The sequence below is a fragment of the Dermacentor silvarum genome, chromosome 10, assembly GCF_013339745.2.
Source record: "Dermacentor silvarum isolate Dsil-2018 chromosome 10, BIME_Dsil_1.4, whole genome shotgun sequence".
Lineage (NCBI taxonomy): Eukaryota > Metazoa > Arthropoda > Arachnida > Ixodida > Ixodidae > Dermacentor > Dermacentor silvarum.
Genome location: NC_051163.1, coordinates 49916972 through 49938697, shown reverse-complemented (window position 1 = coordinate 49938697; position 21726 = coordinate 49916972). Strand labels below are relative to the sequence as shown.

At 47.9% G+C, this 21726-nt stretch overlaps 1 protein-coding gene across 3 annotated transcripts in view; it reads left to right on the top strand.

The window, feature by feature from the left end:
- Positions 1-21726, top strand: part of LOC119431215 (uncharacterized) — a 635270-nt gene that overhangs the window by 125344 nt on the left and 488200 nt on the right. For 2 of the 3 annotated variants that reach the window (XM_037698687.2, XM_037698684.2), the window contains exon 2: positions 2802-5360. In XM_037698687.2, the coding sequence (XP_037554615.1) occupies positions 2802-4001 (1200 nt within the window). In that variant the 3' untranslated portion in view covers positions 4002-5360. Of the gene's footprint in view, positions 1-2801; positions 5361-21726 lie in introns of those variants that run through there. The other variant, XM_049657804.1, reaches the window with a different exon arrangement.

The window sequence follows — 21726 nt, the reverse complement described above, 5'->3', positions numbered from 1 at the left end:
TGGCAGACGGTTTGTTCTAGCGGTGTGATGCCGCGAAGCTGTTGTGTGCCGCTGTGCAACTCTAACGCGAGAAGAGACGCTACTGTGAAGTACGACTAATTTCCCTGCGATCTACAGCGTCAGGAAGCGTGGCTGAAGAATATTTCTCGCCAAGGGCTGTAAGGGAAAGGAAGCAAGTGAGAGCCAAGCGACAGGTCGCTGGTATGTTCATTACATTTTACTGAGAATGACTATAAAAAGAACACGAACATTGGGCTTGTGCTTCCGACTGAAGTCCCGACTGTGTTTCCCGGATATCCGCCGTACATGCAAAAAAAGAACGCGCAGCCCAGGAAACTTTCTTTTTTTGGAGTTCAGGAAAAACAGCGGCCGCAACTGCCAACTCAGCCGAGACGCGCTCGCCCACTGGCCGCGACGCGACGCAGCAGGCCGCACCTTTTTTATGTAAAAAGAGCCACGAATGGATTGATCAACTCCGGGCTGCCCAGAAGGCCCACGATGTGGCGGTGAGGCTTGGCCTTCCCGTCCCAACGCGGGAGCGGCCCGCGTTGCCCCTATGAAAATGGGGTGAAGATTCTTCCGGGCCTCAATAAATTTTACTACCTATACCTACCTAGCGGCTGCGCCACTTCCAGTGCACAGAGAATATTGAAACGTGCGAGGGGAGTTCGGTTGAAGAGAAGAACGAAGCTGGGCTGGATCGGGTGTGGCACCGTGGACTGTTCTCGCGGAGCGATACCTTCGCATTCATCATCTTGTAAATAAACGCGATCCATCGTCTTGAAGTCGTCTTGAAGAAACACGTAATTCCACTCCCGATTATTCGTAATAGAACACAATTCAACTCCCGATTATTCGTAATAGAACACTTTTCATTTCAGGTGAGTCGAGCGGGCAGCCTTCATGGAGAGCATTGAGGCTCACTCTACATAAGATTGGCACTCCTAGGACAGACCTTTCACATATGTGGGGTAATCGGCACTTCTAATAACGACTTCAATATTCAATCTGTAATGTGCAAGTATAAAACGCGTTATTTACGGCCTGATTAAAGTCACTGTCACGCGTACAAACGCGGCTGTGGGAATGCTTCTCCATGAACGGCTGTACCCGAGCAGTGGTGCCAGAGCGAGCGCGAGAACTAGGCACGAGACGCCGTTTCGGCGCCACGCAACGGGCCGCACCTTTTTTTTTTTTTTTTTTTTAAATCCAGGGGCCGTGGCACTTTCATCAGTCAATTTACCTGAGCACCCAGGGATACCAATCGTTAACAAAATCTTGGTTGGCTAACTGATATAACAATAATCGAAACAGCCACAGAAAAATCACTTTGATTCATGCACAGAATACTAAAAGTCTACACCTTCTAAATTTGTAGATTTTCAAGCATTACTTTGATTACTGATAGGGCGTCAAGTATTGCTGTGCTAAATTTCTCACTCTTACTTTTCAAACACTACTTGAACATTAACAATGCTTCGCACTTCGTTCGTCAGCAAAGCAGAAGCAAACGACGAAATATTACTCCACGTCATTTTAATGTGGTTCGCACCGCACATACACGCTTATGGTAATTCTCTTCTATCGAGACCTACAAAAATGAAGAACTCCTTGCCATTGTTAGCTATGCAGAACTTTACTGCTGATACATTTCAAGAACACGTGCATGAGATATTGTAAAATATATTTTGAAAATAAGATATTAAATAAACATCTGCGTTAAGCAAACACCCTCTATGTGAATATTCGTTACTTATGGGCACCGTGATAGCAGTTACATTGCTTTATTCTGATGTAGTAGTCGAAGGACTTGGGATTTTAACGGATGTTGTATTTTCATACCTTGACTTTCTTGTCCTTCCAATTTTGAACTTCCAAATTTGGTGTGTTTCTGAAGCCTCGGGATGCACACGGGGGTTTCTATTATTAATTATTGTTCAGAGAATCTCAAAACTTACCCTTGATATTGTAGCATTCTCTCAAAACTTACCCTTGATATTGTAGCACAATTCTATTTCTTGAGCTATATTACTTTCCGAGGCTGACATTATTGGCACAAAAAATAAAAAGTGAATGTTTGTCAAACAATCAAGTGCTAGCTAATTAGATTTTAAACGAATTACGTCGTGCCACGTGTTGGAATGTACAAATTGTAGCCGGTGGCTCTTAAAGTCCTCTTCGAACCAATTCTGAGAATTACATCAGCTTCGAAGAATGCGTCCCAAATTTATCGGTGAAATCCATTGGTCCTCCGGTAACTTTTGAGCGTCAATGCATAAAAAAGGCGTTCTGTTAAAAAAGGAAGTGGAATAACTGTTAATTTTTCGGCAAGTTTGACTGCGCTTATCTTCAAAATGGTGCTAGTTTCTAAATCCGTGGATGTGCCTTGTGAAATCGCTGGCTTCAAGTCGTGTATTGCAACACGTCCGCTGAAGTGATTAATAGAAGAGCTAATTAATCATTTTTTTTAATTAGCCAATTTTGCGCATTGATTTTTAGTGTCAGTAATGTAGAGCTCTACGAGTATCCCTGCTCAATAAGTCGATTCCTGCTAAATGCCACATGCGATTTAAAAAAGTGTGTTATCGCTAAATAGAACACCAGTTACTTGAATGCCGTTTCGAACTTTGTTTCTGGTTCCACGTGTTGTGTTTTAATTTCGTAACATTTCATAGTGTAAAGTTAGACCAGCTCAGACTGCTCGTACTTTGAAGCTATGCCATGTGATTGTCAATGGACGCTGAAATGGCCTGGTGGCCAACAGTCACATTAAGAACTGCATTTGTTTTTCTTGTATGAAGGTTTACTGCTGGAACGAAGAACACGGCTGCGAGTTCACGGGCACCATGGAAGCTCTGTTGCGGCACTACGAGATGGAATGCACATTCCACACCGTGGAATGCTTAAGGTGCGGCGAGCGAGTCCTGCACCAAGACCTGCCAATGCACCACGTGACCGCATGCAGTGGCGACGCTTCTTCCGCGGTCACCGAGAACTCGCCCTCGGAACCTGCAGCACTGACACTTCAGGACTTGAGCAGCGCCCAGGAAGATTTGAAGGCGCTTTTGAAGGACCTGTTTCATGACAATCTGCTGCCAGCTGTTCAGAGTCAGATGAACGAGCTCACCGAACACGCTAGGAGCCAGGAAGCCAGACTGGCTCGTATCACTAGCGAGCTCAGGGCTTCTGAGCACAAGTTAAAGGTCGAGATGGTTGATATCGAGCGCTCCATCATCTCGGAAGTGTCACGCCTGCGAAATTCGGCGCCGGAAACTAGCGCGTCTTCCTCCCTACCATCACGCTCCGAGAAGGCGCTGATGCTTCGCAAGTTGGAGCACGTCGCCAACCTGTCGCTCAGCGCCCTAGGCCATTTGCGGCAATACGCACCCCACCAGGGTCGTAGCCCAGTCATTGCTTATTGCCATTCTGTCCTCGCTTCAGGCAACGAAGATCTGCGCTTGACCAGTGCATTGTCCACTTCACTTTGGTTAAGCGAGGCACTTAAGAACATGAGGTACGTCCTGACCATAGAAAACGCCGAGCAAATTTTTAAGTGCGAGGAGAAGAAGAGAACGTTTGCCGAGTTGACTTTGTTCCACACGAGGGACACGTATTTCACAATCGCCGTCACTAACCGTACATACAACGGATCCTCCTGTCTCGCGCTGGAGATTCAGTTCAACGGGCTGCTGGAGGAGTCTCGGTTTGTGCCTCTTAACTTGAACTTGAACGTGCAGGTGTTGGCGGCGAACGCGACGGAGGGTCGTTACATGCATTCCTTTGTCAGACGGTGTTTCTGCGCGAGCAATCTAGACTCGCTGAAACATATTCACCGCGTGTTCTGGATGGCGTCAGACCCTCTCGTAAACGATGGCTATCTTCGAGACGGAAAGATGACATTCGACATTGAGCTAGAAGAGATGAAGGACGCGAGAGGAGAGCACGAAGCGCTCTTTGCTGCTCTGCGTGGTTGGCAGCAAAGAGTGCTTAACGCCGCTTGACGCGTTTGGGATCTCAGGTTTCGGAAGTATCTAACACTGTTGGTTTTTTTCGGAGGTGATGAAATTTATCGTGTGCTTCATATACACTTTTATTTAGTTGCGTCTTCATTTGTTTCAAATTATGTATTTTTTGTGGTTATCTGCTCGGTTACATTCTTATTATGCTAATACGCGTGCTCCCGACCTGCAGATGTCAAATAAACAGTTTTAGCAGAGCTCCGCTTATGCTGCACTCCGCTCAGATTTCACGCTCTGAGATACTGCAGGAAACTGCGTAGATTTCGCATTTGATAAGCGCGTCTTGCCTAAAGCCCCTATATATAAAAAGTAGCGCCATCCACTACCCTCCTCCTCCGTTCCACTATCGCGCTCGGAGGCGCGATATCGACAGTGGCGCCGCCTGTGTCGGGCCTGCCGTGGCAGACGACAGCTAACGCGCTACCAGAGGAAATCCGAGGAAAACTTCGATCGCGCCCTGCGGAGAAGTTTATGAGGCGCGATTTTGCTCCGTCAGTCAGTAACTGGTCTTAATAATGCCGTTTTGGAAGTAGCAACGGGACGATGCGAGACGGCGCAAATATCATAGTGTGCAGCAAGCGTTTGCGCACGCCGGATGAAAAACAAAAAAAGCCTTTTGCTCTCGCCTTGTCGGTTGCGGCAACTTAAGGTGCAGCAGCATGCCATCACAACGAAGTTCTTGTCCCTGACACGTTTGATCCGTTTGTGAGTACAGCACTTTCGTACAGCACAGGCCCGAGAATGGCAGTCGGAGCGCGCTGGAAAGAAAAAAAAATATATACAAAAGCGCAACGCGTGCTTCCACGTGACACGGATTGGCCAATGGGGGAGCGGAGGAGGCTGGGGCGACAGGAGGCGGCAAGGAGGAAACGCCGGGGTGAGTGCGGTGGCGGCAAGATCTAAGAATGGCGCCACTTTTTATATATAGGGGCTTTAGTCTTGCCGAGACACGAGCGACGCGCTATCAACTCGGCTGCAAAACGACGAAGAGGCCAAGTAGACACGCTGTCACGCTCCTCTCCGTCGGCTTTGTAGCGGAGCGAGGGATGCGGTCTTCGTTCCGCTGCCGGTATGAGCGTTGTGCGCAAGCGCAATAGCGTTCCCGCTTAGCGGTTGTGTGGCATTTGGTAGCATATGCCGGTCTGAGCGGGGCACATAAGCGCATGGAAGTACCGATGGCTGGCAGAATACAAGAGAACGTGGTGGTGCCCCAGTCCTCGCTTGGGCCTGGCGTTGTAAACCTGTCACCGAGGAGCTTGAGGTGTTGCTAGTGATGTACTTGATTACAGGCTCTCAGTGTAACGAAGCTTACGCCAATAAACGATCACTTTATTGTAAGCATTGCGTTTGTCCCCACATCTTCGTATTTCTTTCCTTGCTTATCGTGCTCCACATATATGTAGTCTTCGAAAGGCGTGAAGCACATTCCCGCCACTAAATGGAGAAGCGGGGACAAACTCCTCCAAGCTCTACTATAGTACTTCCTGTCGCCCTCTGCAGCTGGGACGATGATGCTCAAGAACAGGAAGGGGAGTAGAATATGTTGCTGGCCTAGTTGGCTCAAGTCTAGCGGGTAGATATTAGCACGACGGGCAAATGAAGGCTTGGTAGGGGGAAGTAAGAAAGAAAAGAGCAAGCGCTAAACTTCAACTATTTATTCGTAGAGCGAAATCACAGGAATGCAACACCTGCGCATGCGCTCGCATGCAGAAGTCGCTTTAAAAATGTCACAGAATTTTGCCGAACAGTTGGAACTCCTTTCCGAATAGATAAACAGAGGTATCGCTAATACAGTCCGTGTCTCTTAATAAAAACTACCATTTTTGTTAAGACCGACAAGTAAAAGAGCGAGGTACAACATTCAGCAATCTCCGCCACAAATCGCTTTCGTTCTGCGAAACGTGACCAAGAAGAGAGAAGCGGTAAGCGCTAAATATTTCTGCAACTATTTTAAGGCAAAAATGTACGTCACTCTATAACATTTTCTAAATCACCACTGAAGGTTATTGCAACTGTCGCAGGCATGCCAAAAGTACCTTCGTTACGCCCGATATTCGTTGTAAGCACGTATACGATGATATTTGCAAAACATTTAATTTCAAATTTATTGTTATATTCCTGAATTATTCGTAATATCCATGTTCGTTATGCGCAGGTTCGGTGTGGGAAAAAGCAGTTACAAGTTAGCACGTCATTATCCGAAATGTTTTCGTGTTTGGTGGTAGCCACAAACTCAAGCCAACTGTTGTTAATGAATACAATTCATGGAGCACTTTTCACGTATACAAGCTGCAAGAACAGCCAAAAGTTCATGATTTCGCATGCATGTTGCTTCTGCACACTCAAGAGCTAGCTCCTAGAAAAATAAATAAAATTAAGTACACTTTGCGAGCGAGTACTGCAAGTCCAACGCAAGTTTTGTTTCGACGTACGGCAATATCTAAGCGTTATTAGTGGTCGCACCACGAGGCGGCGCTGCAGGTCGGCACAGTCCAAAGGTCGCGGTAGGGGAGCACCCGACATGCAGTATGTGCACTAAGGGTGGCAGCACACCTGTCAAGCTGAACAGGCAGTGCACCAGCTTCTACACTTTGCTGTCGGCGTTCACTGTATCCAACCGGAACTGGTAGTGTGGACGTCTCGCCCGCATCGACCAACTGGGAGGACGCCGTATACCCTGCACAAATGCGAGAGTGCTCCTTCAGTGCTTCGACCCAACGGGGGAGCAGGGTTGACCGGCCGATTCATTCCCGTGGTTTCAGAGTAACGCCAGGTTTAAGAGGAGTGTTGTAGATAGAAGAGGGATCCGGATGAAATATATAGGAGCATCTACGAATCTTTATTGTACACCCAAAGCACTGTACACGAGCATTTCTTGCATCCCACCACTGCCAGAATGTCGCCAATGCGGCCACGAATCGAACTTGTGACCTGGCAGTCGGCTGCCATATCCCGCGAAGCTTTGTGACATTTGGGCACAGTGCAATAAAGCCGTGACTATTTGTAGATATTGCTATACACGGGGAAACTAATGTAAGGAAATATATTCTAATTATTCGTGCAAGTCCCGCACATTTTTATGAGATTGTGTAATGCGTGCGGGCCTTATAGGAGGGAGGCTTACAGCTCTTGACGGATACCTCGAACTGCACTCAGATGTCCGTAAAAACATTAAGTGAACGAGTGGTGGCTGACTATGAACACATTTAAGTCGCCGATCGATTTTTGCGGACATGGACAAAGTTGACTTTTTGGACTGCCCGATAATTTGGACAACAACAAATTGATACAGTGAAATTCTCTTTGATGTTATTATATCGCCAGCATAGCGGGAAATTGGCTTACGGGCTCTTGCCGAGGGTTCTTGACCTTTAAAATAAAGTTAACTAGAAATTTCACGATGGAAAAGGCCGCGAGTGCATTAGGCCCTCAACCACGACCCAGCGCGATGGCGTCGCCGGTCATCGTGAAGTGAACATGTCATGCACGTGACCTCGTCAGTTTAGGCTGTGCTGTGCAAAATCAATGACTAAGTTTATAAAATTATGGCTTCGTTCGCTTTATCTTCACGCGGGAACTTACGCCGTTCCATCCAATACTGCCACAAAAGGCGTTAGGAAACATTACACATTAAAACCTAGTCCAATTATGAGCCTACTTTAAATAAATAAACCAGCGCACTAAAGGAACTCGTACAAAGTTCACATTTGAAACGCCACTTTTGTCGATCGGAGACAATGCAACTAACGACACACCACCTCCTTCGTTTGTTTCTTTATAGTTCGAACGTATGTTTTAAAGATCGCCTCTGTCAGATGGCACTGCTCTGCCTTTTCGGGTAAAGTCCCTATATAAGAAAAGTACCGCCATCTACCCTTTCCTCCGCCGCCTCCTCTCCTAAAGCGCTTGCTTTTTTCTTTACTTTTTGCTTGCGAAAGACAAGTCGACGGTGGCGCACTTAGAAAGTCCACGTTGAAGCTTTCAGGCCGGGCGCGCGCCGCCGCCGCCACCGGCTACTGCGGCTGCGCAGAGGACTTTCAACAAGGCTCTGAGGCGAAAAAAAAGAAAATATAAAGAAGTGAAAAGCGCGCGCTATCATCGTACAATCGGAGAGACAGGAAAGATAAAGCCCCTATATTTATAAAAGTAGCGCCATTCTTAGATCTTGCCGCCACCGCGCTCACCCCAGCGCTTCCTCCTCGCCCTCTCTTAGCCGCCTCCTGTCGCCCCAGCCTCCTCCGCTCCCCCATTGGCCAATCCGTGTCACGTGGAAGTTCGCGTCGCGCTTTTGTATATTTTTTTCTTTCCAGCGCGCTCCGACTGCCATTCTCGGGCCTGTGCGACGAAAGTGCTGTACGCACAAACGGATCAAACGTGTTAGGGACAAGAACTTCGTTGTGATGGCATGCTGCTGCACCTTAAGTTGCCGCAACCGACAAGGCGAGGGCAAAAGGCTTTTTTTGTTTACCATCCGGCGTGCGCAAACGCTTGCTGCACACTTGATATTTGCGCCGTCTCGCATCGTCGCGTTGCTACTTCCAAAACGGCATTATTAAGACCAGTTACTGACTGACGAAGCAAAATCGCGCCTCAAAAACGTCTCCGCAGGGCGCGATCGAAGTTTTCCTCGGATTTCCTCTGGTAGCGCGTAGCTGTCGTCTGCCACGGCAGGCCCGACGCAGGCGGCGCCACTGTCGATATCGCGCCTCGATCGCGCTGGTCACGCCGAGCGCGATAGTGGAACGGAGGAGGAGGGAAGTGGATGGCGCTACTTTTATAAATATAGGGGTTTTAAGGAAAGAGAGAAGCGGCGTTTATCAAAGGATGGCGGTACTTTTCTTATATAGGGACTTTATTTTTGGGTACAGACTCGCAAAGCAGACATTATCTGCATGCGAAGTAACAATTTTCCTGCAACTAATTTGCCCTGTCTGGTCGCAATTTCATGACATGAAGTGAGAAATTTACTTTAAGAGTATCTGAATGTGAAATTACAAGCAAAATTAAACTTTTTGCCAACATAGCGAAAGCATTTTTTTCTGTGAAACAGCCAACAAATGAGGACGTCGGCGGCACCGCCACTGTTCTCTAAACTATTCGTAATTCCAATGAAGCAAATTATGGACACAACATATTCGAAGGCCATCTTTGTACCACTAAAGCAAGTTACATGTTTAAGCAGCATGCTAACTTCTAGAGGCCTAATCTAGGCCTGATGCGATGCATGGGCCTTTGGGAAATATCTGGCAGAACCATGCTTATCTGTGGTAAAAAATGAGCAAGTTTAAAATAAGATATGCCGATGCTCAGATTCCCAAGATGAGTATTGGTATTTTTTGATAGTGTCGAAAATTTATAGTAAGGCCTTACGATGACTACTATTGGACCGAAAAGGGCTAAGAGGAATCGGGTAGTATCGTTCTTGTTTGCTCACTTTAGGGCACGTTTAGTGATTGCGAAAGGGAAGCGAACAAGTAGTGCTTTCACGTCTCCACAGCACAAAGTTTAGGAAAAGCGATGCGTCTGAGTGTTGTTACGTTTGGCCGAGTTGGGTTCCAAGCCGGGAGAAGAAGACGCCGGGAGAAGGAAGAACGTACTTTTAATGCGGCATGCTTGCCGAAAGTAGGTGTACAAAAGAAGCCCCCGCGGCGTGATCCGCAGTCATTTATAAAGGAACGCCGTGATCAAAGCGCGAGGGAAAACATATCAGCGCATATGTGCGAAACAGATTATCGTCCGGAACAGATGAGCCAGACTTGGGCGCCGGCTGATAAGCGGTGCGCAAACGCAACAGTGTGCTGTCGAATGCACTGCGTTCCTGTTAAGTTTTTGAAACGCATCCCTCTGATGTGGGATTCACACTGGCCACTGGCGATAGAGAATCTACTCGCGGCGAGCGATACCTACCATTCGCCACACCGAACAGTACTGCGTCTGTTGCCGTTCGCGTTGCGCTCGCACAAGCATGGCACCGTAATATAACCATCAGCATATTCCGACGTCCTGCTACCGCGCAGATCATTGGTTGAGCAGCTTTGCGATTCAATTCGCGGAACTTAAGGGTCGGTCAGTGAGCGTGACCTTTACAAAATCAATAGCTTTTCGACCAAAGCTACTATGGGGGACCGCCGTTATGCGACAAACTTGGTCGCACGATCTCAATAATTTGCCGATGTGAAGGCGCTTTAAGAGTCCGCGATGAAGATGACTGGAATGCGAATGGACTCATTAATGTGAAAGGGTATCTCTCTTCAACTCGTGCTAGATGTTCAGATCTATGCTAAGGAGACATATCATTTTACTAATACTCCTCTTCGGTTTCGCATTTTCTTGCCCATATAGTATTCACCTCTGCTAGTAGTTTAACAGAATAATGTGTAAAGCCGTATATGTTCCATGCGATTAAAAAATTTGAGAAAAGAACATTTGAAATTTAATCATAATGTAACTGAGGTTACATACATGGGTGGCATGAAATACACTAGCTTGGAGTGTATGTTCACGCAAATTCCCGTGCAGAGAATGCATCTGTACGTGTATATCTGAATGCGCAACAACCTCGATTTCAAGGTTTTTAAAGGTGTAAGAGGCAAGACACATTTTGGGATTCTGTAACGTAATGAATGTAAATGTAACGGCCTGCGTTCAGCGTCGTGAACGGGCACGTATACCCTCCATTTGTTGTGGTGGTCCATCTTCACGGAGTGGAAGGGCCGACTAATTTTTTTAATGTTTCTTACAATGGTTGTTTCACAGTGCGCAGGAAATTCGAAATGATACGGGACCCAGCGACTGCGTTTTATTACTAGACAAATACGGTTGTAGCGTGCGCAGTCGCGTCTACGATAACGATAACAGTCTGCTTATTATCCAATTCTCTCGCTGAACGCAATAATACGTACATGGCATTGTAAGGTTGTCAGGTTACTCTCAAACGACAAGAACAAGACACCATTTATGTCTCCGAGATAAAAATATGGAAGCTGCCTTGAGCAGTTTGAGGTTAACCAATAATACACTCGCCTTGGGTAGCGTTGCAGCCAGGTAACGTGAGGCAGTATGGTAAAGTTGCGTAGACCGAGGAATAAAGCGCTTGGCCGCATGGGTACCCCCTCGTAGCCGCTGCGGCATACCCGCGACATGAGGTAGTGTGGCACAGCTGCGCGACCAAGGCGTCGAGCGCTCGGCCGCGCTGGCGCACCCTCGTAGCCGCTGCGGCAACCTGCGACTCGAGGTAGTGTTGCACAGTTGCGCGGACCGAGGCGTCGAGCGCTCGGCCGCGCTGGCGCACCCTCGTAGCCGCTGCGCCAACCTGCGACTCGAGGTAGTGCTGCACAGTTGCGCGGCCCGAGGCGTCGAGCGCTCGGCCGCGCTGGCGCACCCTCGTAGCCGCTGCGGCAACCTGCGACTCGAGGTAGTGTTGCACAGTTGCGCGGACCGAGGCGTCGAGCGCTCGGCCGCGCTGGCGCACCCTCGTAGCCGCTGCGCCAACCTGCGACTCGAGGTAGTGTTGCACAGTTGCGCGGCCCGAGGCGTCGAGCGCTCGGCCGCGCTGGCGCACCCTCGTAGCCGCTGCGGCAACCTGCGACTCGAGGTAGTGTTGCACAGTTGCGCGGCCCGAGGCGTCGAGCGCTCGGCCGCGCTGGCGCACCCTCGTAGCCGCTGCGCCAACCTGCGACTCGAGGTAGTGTTGCACAGTTGCGCGGCCCGAGGCGTCGAGCGCTCGGCCGCGCTGGCGCACCCTCGTAGCCGCTGCGGCAACCTGCGACTCGAGGTAGTGTTGCACAGTTGCGCGGACCGAGGCGTCGAGCGCTCGGCCGCGCTGGCGCACCCTCGTAGCCGCTGCGCCAACCTGCGACTCGAGGTAGTGTTGCACAGTTGCGCGGCCCGAGGCGTCGAGCGCTCGGCCGCGCTGGCGCACCCTCGTAGCCGCTGCGGCAACCTGCGACTCGAGGTAGTGTTGCACAGTTGCGCGGCCCGAGGCGTCGAGCGCTCGGCCGCGCTGGCGCACCCTCGTAGCCGCTGCGGCAACCTGCGACTCGAGGTAGTGTTGCACAGTTGCGCGGACCGAGGCGTCGAGCGCTCGGCCGCGCTGGCGCACCCTCGTAGCCGCTGCGCCAACCTGCGACTCGAGGTAGTGTTGCACAGTTGCGCGGCCCGAGGCGTCGAGCGCTCGGCCGCGCTGGCGCACCCTCGTAGCCGCTGCGGCAGCCTGCGACTCGAGGTAGTGTTGCACAGTTGCGCGGCCCGAGGCGTCGAGCGCTCGGCCGCGCTGGCGCACCCTCGTAGCCGCTGCGGCAACTTTTGGTGGCTGCGGCTGAACATGACCACCATGATTGTCTTCATCACAACCAGGGCGATCACACGGAGCCCGGTGCGTGTAAAAACCGTCCGCTGCTCCGTACTCTGAGAGTGCGGGGCCGTCAGCCAGAAATTCGTCTGCGTCCTGCGATCGCATTTGCGAAGCGTGTAAATCAGTCACAGGAACAGGCGTCGGTGCTCTGCTGCTACGCAAATGTAATATGCAGGACAGTGAAAGGGGCCAGTAGGGCAAGCGTTGTCCTTGTAGACTGTCGTCATCGCGACTTTGTGTCCCGTGTTTTGCATTTGCATTTTACCCAAGCATCATGGAGAGTCATCCATGCATTCGCCCTACCTGTCACGGTTGGGTGGTACTACGATAAATATAACGCTAAACCCTCATTGTAGAATACGTGGTAATTTGGGCCCGAAATTCTGATCAATGACGAACCACGTAAAGTGACAATCACACTTGTGTAGAGTAGTCGAAATACGGCTGCGGACAGTGCCAGCGTCGCCTAGAGGTAGGTACTTGTCGGTATGGACGACACTTCATAAGAATAATAGGGCAAGAAAAATAAAAAAAGAGATAGAGTAGATCACACAACCAGTGATATTCAATACATAAAGCCTGATCGAGCCTTTCACTGACAAAATATGCTCTCAAAGAAATAAACGGCTGAAAATCGAACTTCGCATGCAAATTACCAATGCGCCTCTTAAGCTTGCGGTGGAGTTCTCTTGATCCTTTGTACTACCTACCATCGCAAACTATTGCTTTTTACTCGCACTGCTGCGTAGTTGCAGAGCTGGCTCATTCAGAAAAAAGTGTACAAGTAGCTTTCTCATTGTAACATAATGCATTCAACATTCGTTGCCTTACGTTTATGATTTAAACGATTTCGTTAGTTTTGCAAGCATATTTCTGCGGAGTCACTCTTCTTAGAGTAGAACACAGGTTTAGAGCCATTCTAAACCTAAATTCTAAACCTGAAGCACCAAGTGTGCTGATAAACATGTTCGTGCGCGCTTAAATTAATCTCTTTCACTCTGCGTATTGCCTTCGGAGTTACTACTTTATCGCGAATCTTCCACGGTAGTAAACAATCTGCCCTGTCTCAAGTGCATTGCTGTAACGTTGTCCTATACATAACTTCGGCAACAAACCAGTGCGCAAAGTTATCTGGAGGCTTACTTGCATGGTAGGAGTTATTGCGAATGCTAAAAAAATCTATGACAGCATGAAACAAGTGTCACGCGGAGACCTACCTTGTGTTCGCCGAGGAAAGCTTTCAAATGAGCACATCGCGGCGAAAGAGCACCTTGAGCTGCCCGCGCATGGCTGGTCATCGGCCTGCCGCGCACAGTAGACAACCGCATCGGATGGCAGACAGCTTATCTTGCGAGGCTACACCAAAAGCGAAATTGCTGTTGCACGTTGCTGAGTATCATCCTTATGCCTAATGTATGCCGTACAGACTGTCAAGATACAGGGCAACATGTCCGCCATGTAACAAATATTAGAACATAGGTGTGCTTGGATGAGCATGGCTAACAGCAACGCATCACATTCAGGTTTGCAAGAAAAAAAATGTCACAGTTTCGCCCTAAGGGCGAAGCAATGAATGCGATAGCAACACAGCAATGTCATACGATGTAAGGTGAGCGGCTTTGGTAGCAATATGAATTGTAGTAAACATGAGCTGATTAAGTAAGCAGGTGTGCTGCGGCGTAAGTAGACCGACATGAAGAGAGACTCGATGACCACGAGAAGGCGCGTGTGAAACGGTGGTGTTGATGAGAAGCGCTTCCCGTGGGCAGCGCGCGTGCGAAGGGACACACCTGTAGCGCTGCACTGCCGATCCGGGCAGCATTACATGTGTAGCGTGCGTTGGAAAATGTGGCCCGACTATTACTAACTGAATGAACAAGCGTGGTGTGAGCGCGCACAAACAAACATGAACAGATCACACTGAATGACTGCAGACAACGACTGTCAAAACGCTGGCAGCAAGCAGCGGGCGAAGGTACGTGCGGTCTATCGCTTCAAGGGAAACTGAGCGGCCAGTGCATAAAGGTCAGAGCCGTGTGGAGATAAGAGACGGTGCGGCGAGCGACGAGCGCGGTTGCTGGCAGAGGAAAAGGGCGCCCCCCCCCCCCCCCCCCCTGCTCCCTCCGGCGCTGGCTTCCCGCTTCCTTGCTTGCGCGTGAGAGAGATAAGAGACCGTGCGGTCGAGCGACGAGCGCGGTTGTTGGCACAGTAGAAGTGCCTCCCCCCCCCCCCCCCCCCCCCCCCCCCCGTTGCTCCCTCCAGCGCTCGCTTCCCGCTTCGTTGCTTGCGCGTGGCAGATTGAGTGCGTTCGCTCTCCGTGATAGCGCGCGTCCCCGCACGCTTCCGCTCGGGCATACGGCGCGCGATGAAGATTTTATCTATACGGAACCTCACGGCGACGGCGACGGCGACGACGACGGCGACGGCGACGCCGACGGCAGAAATCCGGTTGAAGTGTCCATATAATTGCTATCGCAATAAAAAGAAATTTCACTTTTATCTCACGGCGCGAGATAAACGGTTAGCCGTTGTAAGCTGGTTAATGATATTTCTGTGCGTACGAGATTGTGTACTTCAACATGTTCTCCTACATGCTCGTTGGAATAATAGCACCAGCTGGAAAAAAGCAAGCAGCGACTAGTTTTTTTTTTTTTTTTTTTTTTGCTTTTCATACAGACAACGGCAAGGCCAATTGCAAAGTTTTTTGGCGTAACACAAAAACAATACCGGACAATTACAATTATGTTACGTTAGGTTACGTTTAGACATGTTCGATGTGGTGAGGTTTGGTTTAATGCAACGCTTCAAGAACCACAATAACTCACTTGCGTTGCTGCGGTTTCTCAGCTGGCGCCCCTTGATATTTTACGTTGTGCGTATAGCGTTTTAAGTGTGGAGCACTTTAGGGGCCCGGGCTGTCAATGTCTAATGTGTCATGTCGTCAGGCTCAGAAAACACAAGCGCAAAATACGGTCAAAACATCCTAATACCAGCGCGAAACCGCATAAAATTAAACTAACCGGATTAAGAATAATATATAATACAGAAATACTCATAAAATAATCGAATTAATTAACAGAAATTCGTTAAAATCGCTTCTAACACGCCCGGCTGATACCGGCGCAGTGCAAGAGCCACCACCCTACAAGGGGTGGTGGCTTTCACGTGGAGTGGAACTGCATTGCAACCGCGTTTACCATTTTTGCTCACACTACATGATCTCGTGCGTGTATGCCTTGGCAAATTACTTTTGGTATCTTCGTTTGCATAGTCGCTCCAGTGCTCTCGCGCGGAGGCGCCCGAGCTGGTGCCGCTCTCCGACAGAGGCAGAGCCAATCAGCCAAGCACACCTAGGACGACAGAATCGGATCCATGTGGAACTTCCGCAATTACGTGACTGCAACGCAGACCAGAGCAACAAAAAAAAAAAAAAAAAGCCGAATTTCGGCTTCACTTTTCAGCAAACGGAAGTGGTGGCGGGTATCACGTGTCTGCAGCTCGAGGAGACCTCGGAGACACTGCGACGAGACGGTCGGAACGTCTCCAAGTTCTCTCGACCAGATCCGATGGCACGGATGGAATCAGCCAAACACATTTCGAGCGCTCCGTTTCACTCAGCCAAAGAAGTCGCGTGTCACAGCGGTCTGTACAGCTCGATCCACAACAGCCAGCAAAAGATACCGTAAGCAAGAACACGTTTAAAACGCTTGAATTAGGAGACTCAACCATCAAAAGCTTTTTCCTTAAGCTGCCGAGACACGCAAGGGACATTGAAGTGGATTGAAAGAGAGCGTTGACGTGGTTTACACGGTAAAACTGGAAATGAAAACAACGCTAAGAAGGGGGGGGGGGGGGGGGGGGGACAAAGAACAGCGCTTTATCGTCGGTGCACTCGCGTTGTTTAGCACTTTTCGCGTGGTTTCGATTGTCAGCAACATCTATACGTAGCTATATCCTCATGCGCGTGCCGAGTGTGTCAGTAGCCAGCAGAGTAGCGCTGAACAAACGCTGCACGCTGTGGTGGTTTGTTGGCTTGCATCTAGCACTCGACCACGCAGCTCGCATATTAGAAAATCGACAATGCGCGGAAACACATCAAGTTTGCATGCCTATAACTTATCCTAGCCTAACCTGGTAACGACAACATGTCCTCACTGCCCCAAGTCAAGGGCGTTACCGGTACCCAACGTCACCCCAGGGCCGGTATTTTGTAGCGGTGCCTTTCCGATGCAATGCCTTTTCGCGATTTTCGCGCTTGGTCAGTGGTCAGAGCGACGGTCCGCTCACGTTATCAGCGGGATCAGCCGGCCGTGAGGGGTGAATGATAAGACTAGTATAGAATAAAGCATAACGCATCGCTACAAAATACGGGCCCAGGAGCGAAAGTGTGCCTCACGCGACGACAGCAAGCCAACAGCTTTTCTGACGCGGACAATTTGTCGACTCTGTTTTCATTCCCGTTGAGAACTTGCACTGTCGCTTCTTCTAGGACAGCTAGTTTAGAACGGGAACAAAAACATTGAAGAGACGAAACACGGAAATAATACCCAGTGGGGCGTTTCTTGCTCACCTTGTTCAGGTTCTTGCTGTGTTCCTGTCTTCAGCGATGGCGTCGTGTTCTTCTTGTTCACGAGCAGGTTAAAACGCGCGTCTCGTGACTTCTCGCGCTTCGTTTTCTTTTTCTATACGATGGCGCGTTTGCCGCACCGCACTCTGGTTGGAGGTTCATTGCGATGATGAGCAGCAGCAATTAACAACAGCGCGTTTTTGTAACCCTCAGCAGGTTGAGTACATCTACAAGAGTGCACCGAGGTCTGCGATCGGCCTCGCCCAGCGAACCCACCATATGCCTGAAAGATATCTATACCGTTATCAATCCCCATCAACCTCTGCCATCCTCGTCGGCTCAGCAGGTCCCTTAGCGTCATTAGTCTATTAGTCTCATGCCGTGTGTGATACGGGGAATTTCCGCAGAACAGTCCTTATGAAAGGCCATTCTCGATGGTAATTTGAACCTTTTAAAAGGCCTGGTTTAAGACATTCTGGAACAAGAGTTGCCATCGTGCGAAGTTATGCGCTTGTAATCCGAGCTGATTTCAAGAAGATTAGCAAAAAGTACCATTTTTGATACAGAAATTGCAGAAAGAAACTTATCCGGGAACTGTTGATAATGACTGCCAATGCAAGCCAGTAGTCTAACGCTTCAGCAGAACGTTTTCGCAGGCTCGTTCGTTCATACTTGAAGGCAGGTGAAAACTGCCCGCAAAAAACAAGGACAAGCGGAAGGAACGCTTCAGGAAAGCTTTTCATTTTAATTAGGGAATGGTGCGCATCAATGACCATGTACATTTCTTGCAGTTAGAATATTTATCTAGCCTTTGCTGTTTTATTGCATCATTCCGTATAGAATAGATATGTTAACAGATCGTAGTATGTAGTCGAACAACACGTCTGTCTGTGACAATTGGCATTGGGCAAAAACGCGCTTCGCAACGCGATTGCGTGCGCCATTTGCATCGGCCCCTTTTCTCCAACGTCCGACCACGAAAGTGGACGAAAACCGAGAGCCAAAGAAAGCTATTCGCATGAAAAATTAAAAAAATAAACAAATTAAAAAAAAAAACGGTATTAGCACTTGCCATAAAAGACACAAAGAAGTTTACACCTCTATTCGTATGGCCTCAGAGATTGGGCGGCGCCAGCGGTGCGCTGAAGTTATCCGAAGCCATGGATCCCTGTGGCAATCGTTCCCAATATCCCCGTGGCAATCGTTCCAGCGAGTGGAGGCTTCATTAAACTGAACAATCCTCAGGCTACCCAGGAGGCTCTTCATGCTGCTACTCCATTGTACCAGACCATCTCGGACGTAAGGCAGTTCGGCCGGGGAGGCATTCCTTGTAGGTCGCCAGACCAGACATGTGTTGCGGACTTACTCAAGTGCACATCTTTCGCTGCCATTCCGGTGAGTGCATTTATCCCTACTCACCTCGCGTGCACCAAGGGTAGTACGAGGTGTCGACTCAAGTCTTACCCCGACAGAAACATTTGAAAAGTTATCTGCAGCTGGAGTGATTGCCGTGTATTGATGCAATCGAGTGTTGGACAATACCAGAGTACCAACAGAATCAGTGATAGCCACTTTTGTTGGCACTTCCTGCCCATCAGTGATCAAAATATGGCCTCTTATATTCAGAGTAGATCCACTTGCACCGCGTCCGCTTCAATGTCACAATTGCTGGCAATATGGCCATAGTATCGGTACATGTAAATCAAGCCAACGTTGCTGCACGTGTGGGGAAAGTCACGCTCATTGTGATTGCACTTCCGAAAAAGAGAGATGCTGCCTTTGTGAAGGAAACCATCCGGCCGATTACTCTAACTGTTCTGTGCGGGCCCAAGAAGTGCAGATCCTCGAAGTTATGGATAAAAAACGTTGCTCCAGAAGAGAGGCTACAAATATTGTAAATGAAAGAAAATTTGGCTATGCAGGAGTTACAGCTAAACAAAATACGATACTTGACTCATCTCTCACTGCAACCATAGAAAATGCTGTTCAAAAGGCCGTGGCTAAGGCAATGGATCAGTTGTTGGTAAATCTTGGTAAAAGCATCGCACAGGCTATTTCCTCGCAAATGAATACGTTAATGCAAGCTACTGGTCTATGCTCGATAGCAAATCAACTTAGAAATTCGGGGCAGCAATCTGTCGATGGAAAGAGGGAGACAACTGTCTCGGGAGATGGCACAGCGTGCAATAGTTCCCCTACCGCTCATTCTGCTTCCGCCAACCAGACCATTCAAGATTGCGAAATGAAAGACGCAGAACATAATGCTCGTGCTCAAAAAAGAGCTATGTCAACAATCAGTGAGGATTCTTCCTCACTTCCCCATTCGAAGTCAAAGAAATGTCAGTCGAAGTTTACATTGGAGGATAGTGCATCAAAGAAGTCCCCTTCGACAGCAGCAACTTCATCATAGGATTGTTAAAGGTTCTTCAGTGGAACTGACGATCACTATTATCAACTTCTGTAGATTTGTTTTCTATTACAAACCAACTTAATCCAGATATAATAGTATTACAGGAAACTTGGTTGACAACGGAGAAAAATGTCCATTTAATATTTTACAGACCTTTTCGCCTAGACCGCCCTACAAGAGGTGGTGGACTAATTATATTTATTTCGACTAAAATATGTCATAAAGCCAAAATTTTATTCGAATTGATGGATTCTGAGTGTGAAATTCTGGCTATAGAACTGACTCTACCTGGATGTTTCCCTCTTTATATTGTAAATACTTATTTTCCTTCCGGTGTGCGGGACACTCGCTCTCTTGACAGTGTTCTAGGTAGCTGTGGGCGGGATGTTTTACTTACTGGGGATTTCTATTCACATCATGTTTCATGGGGTTTAAAGGCAGTTTCATGCGGTAAACGCTTGTGGAATTGGTCATTAGATAATAACCTTTCTTGTGTAAATTCTGGGGCAACTACATTCGTGCGTGGCCAGAATCAGTCAGCAATTGATCTCACATTCTCTAGCCGTAGTCGCTCTGTGTCTTCGTGGTCGACTGTTGATTGCGCCTCTAATAGTGATCACATCCCGCTGGTCTTTGAAACAGTCCGCCCTATTACAACAATGGATGAACAAGTTCGAACGTTTGTCAACTACAATACCTTAATTTAAGCAGTCCTTGCGATCTGCGATTTCGTCACTTTCTGAGGCTTCCAGTGAAGAAAAGGCGAAGATTATTTGTTCAGCCCTTGAAAAATCTAGCAAGCAGTCGAAATCCAGAATTCGATCCAATAATGGTTACCCCTACAACCCTTGGTGGAATAACGACTGTTCACGTGATTATAAAAGAAGGAAAGCAGCCTGGAAAAAATTGTTATATAACCAGTGTCCAAAAAATTGGAGTGATTATAAATTCTACAGAACTATATTTAAACATACAGTTTCTAAAGCAAAATACGACTATGATTGCAAACATTTCGAATATCTATCTAAATCTAAAAACAAGCGAGCGCTTTTCACTTTTCTTCGTGGCAGAAACATTCTTCCGCGTCCGAGTAACATTGACTCGATCGTTTTCACTAGTGAAGAAATGACGCAAATGGTAGAAGAAATTGCAAAGGGTTTAGAAATCCGGTTCACGTCCTTGTTGTCGCCATCTTCCAAGTTACGCATACGGCCCGATGATTTTACGGAGATCACTATGTTAGAACTGGCCACAGCAGTGGAAAGTATGCCACATGCCGCCCCGGGTGTGGACGGAATAACCTCAAAAATGATAAAAATTTTATTCAAGGAGTCCCAAGATGTTCTTTTAGACGTAGTGAATTATTCTATTCAATTTTCGTGGATACCGTCCAGTTGGAAACTCGCTAAAGTTAATCCGATTCTTAAAGATATTGGTGACGGATACACGCTTGATAATATTCGACCAATTGATCTAACCTCCCATTTAGTGAAATTAATAGAAAGAATTCTAAATTTTCGTCTTATAAAATTAGTAGAGGACAAAGAAGTGCTCAGCCCTTTCCAAATTGGCTTTAGACCTGGCTGTTCCATTTGGCACGCTCATGTGGACCTGGAAAGCCGTATAAAACTAGCACGTCGCCAGAGACAAATTGCAGCTCTAGTAACTTTAGATATATCAAAAGCTTACGATAGTGTAGAACACGAAGTTTTATTGAATCGATTAATTAACCTTGATTTCCCAAAATACATAACAAAATGGTTTAGCGAATGTCTGACTGACCGAAAATTTTATTGTTCTTTGAAAGGATGTTCTTCAAATAGGCGTCAACGATCGCGTGGAGTTCCACAAGGAGCTGTCACGTCCCCTTTATTATTTCATATATTACTAAGCTCTATACCTTGTCATAATGACATATACACATATGTCTACGCAGATGACATTGCTTTTTTTGCATCTGACATTGATATCCACTCTTTATATAATCAATTGCAAACATACCTGTGCGCCATAGAAAACTGGTTACTGAATATTCGCCTCTCCCTAAATGTCAGCAAATGCGCAATAATAGTTTTTCCTTTACTAGATCCAATACATATAAACCTAACTTACCGCCTACAAAACATACCTCAGGTGGACTCGGTAAAATACCTGGGCATAATATACGATGACCGGCTAAATTGGCGCGCGCACATTGAATACATAAATAAAAAAGGAGTGCGAGCGATTGGAATGCTAAGAAGGCTTTGCAACAGTCGATCAGGAGGAATACGGAGAAACTCTCTTGTGATGATTTATAAAATGTACGTACGGCCAATTTTGGAATTCGGATGTGTTTTCTATATCAGGTGCCCCGCATACAAATACGCTCCCTTGT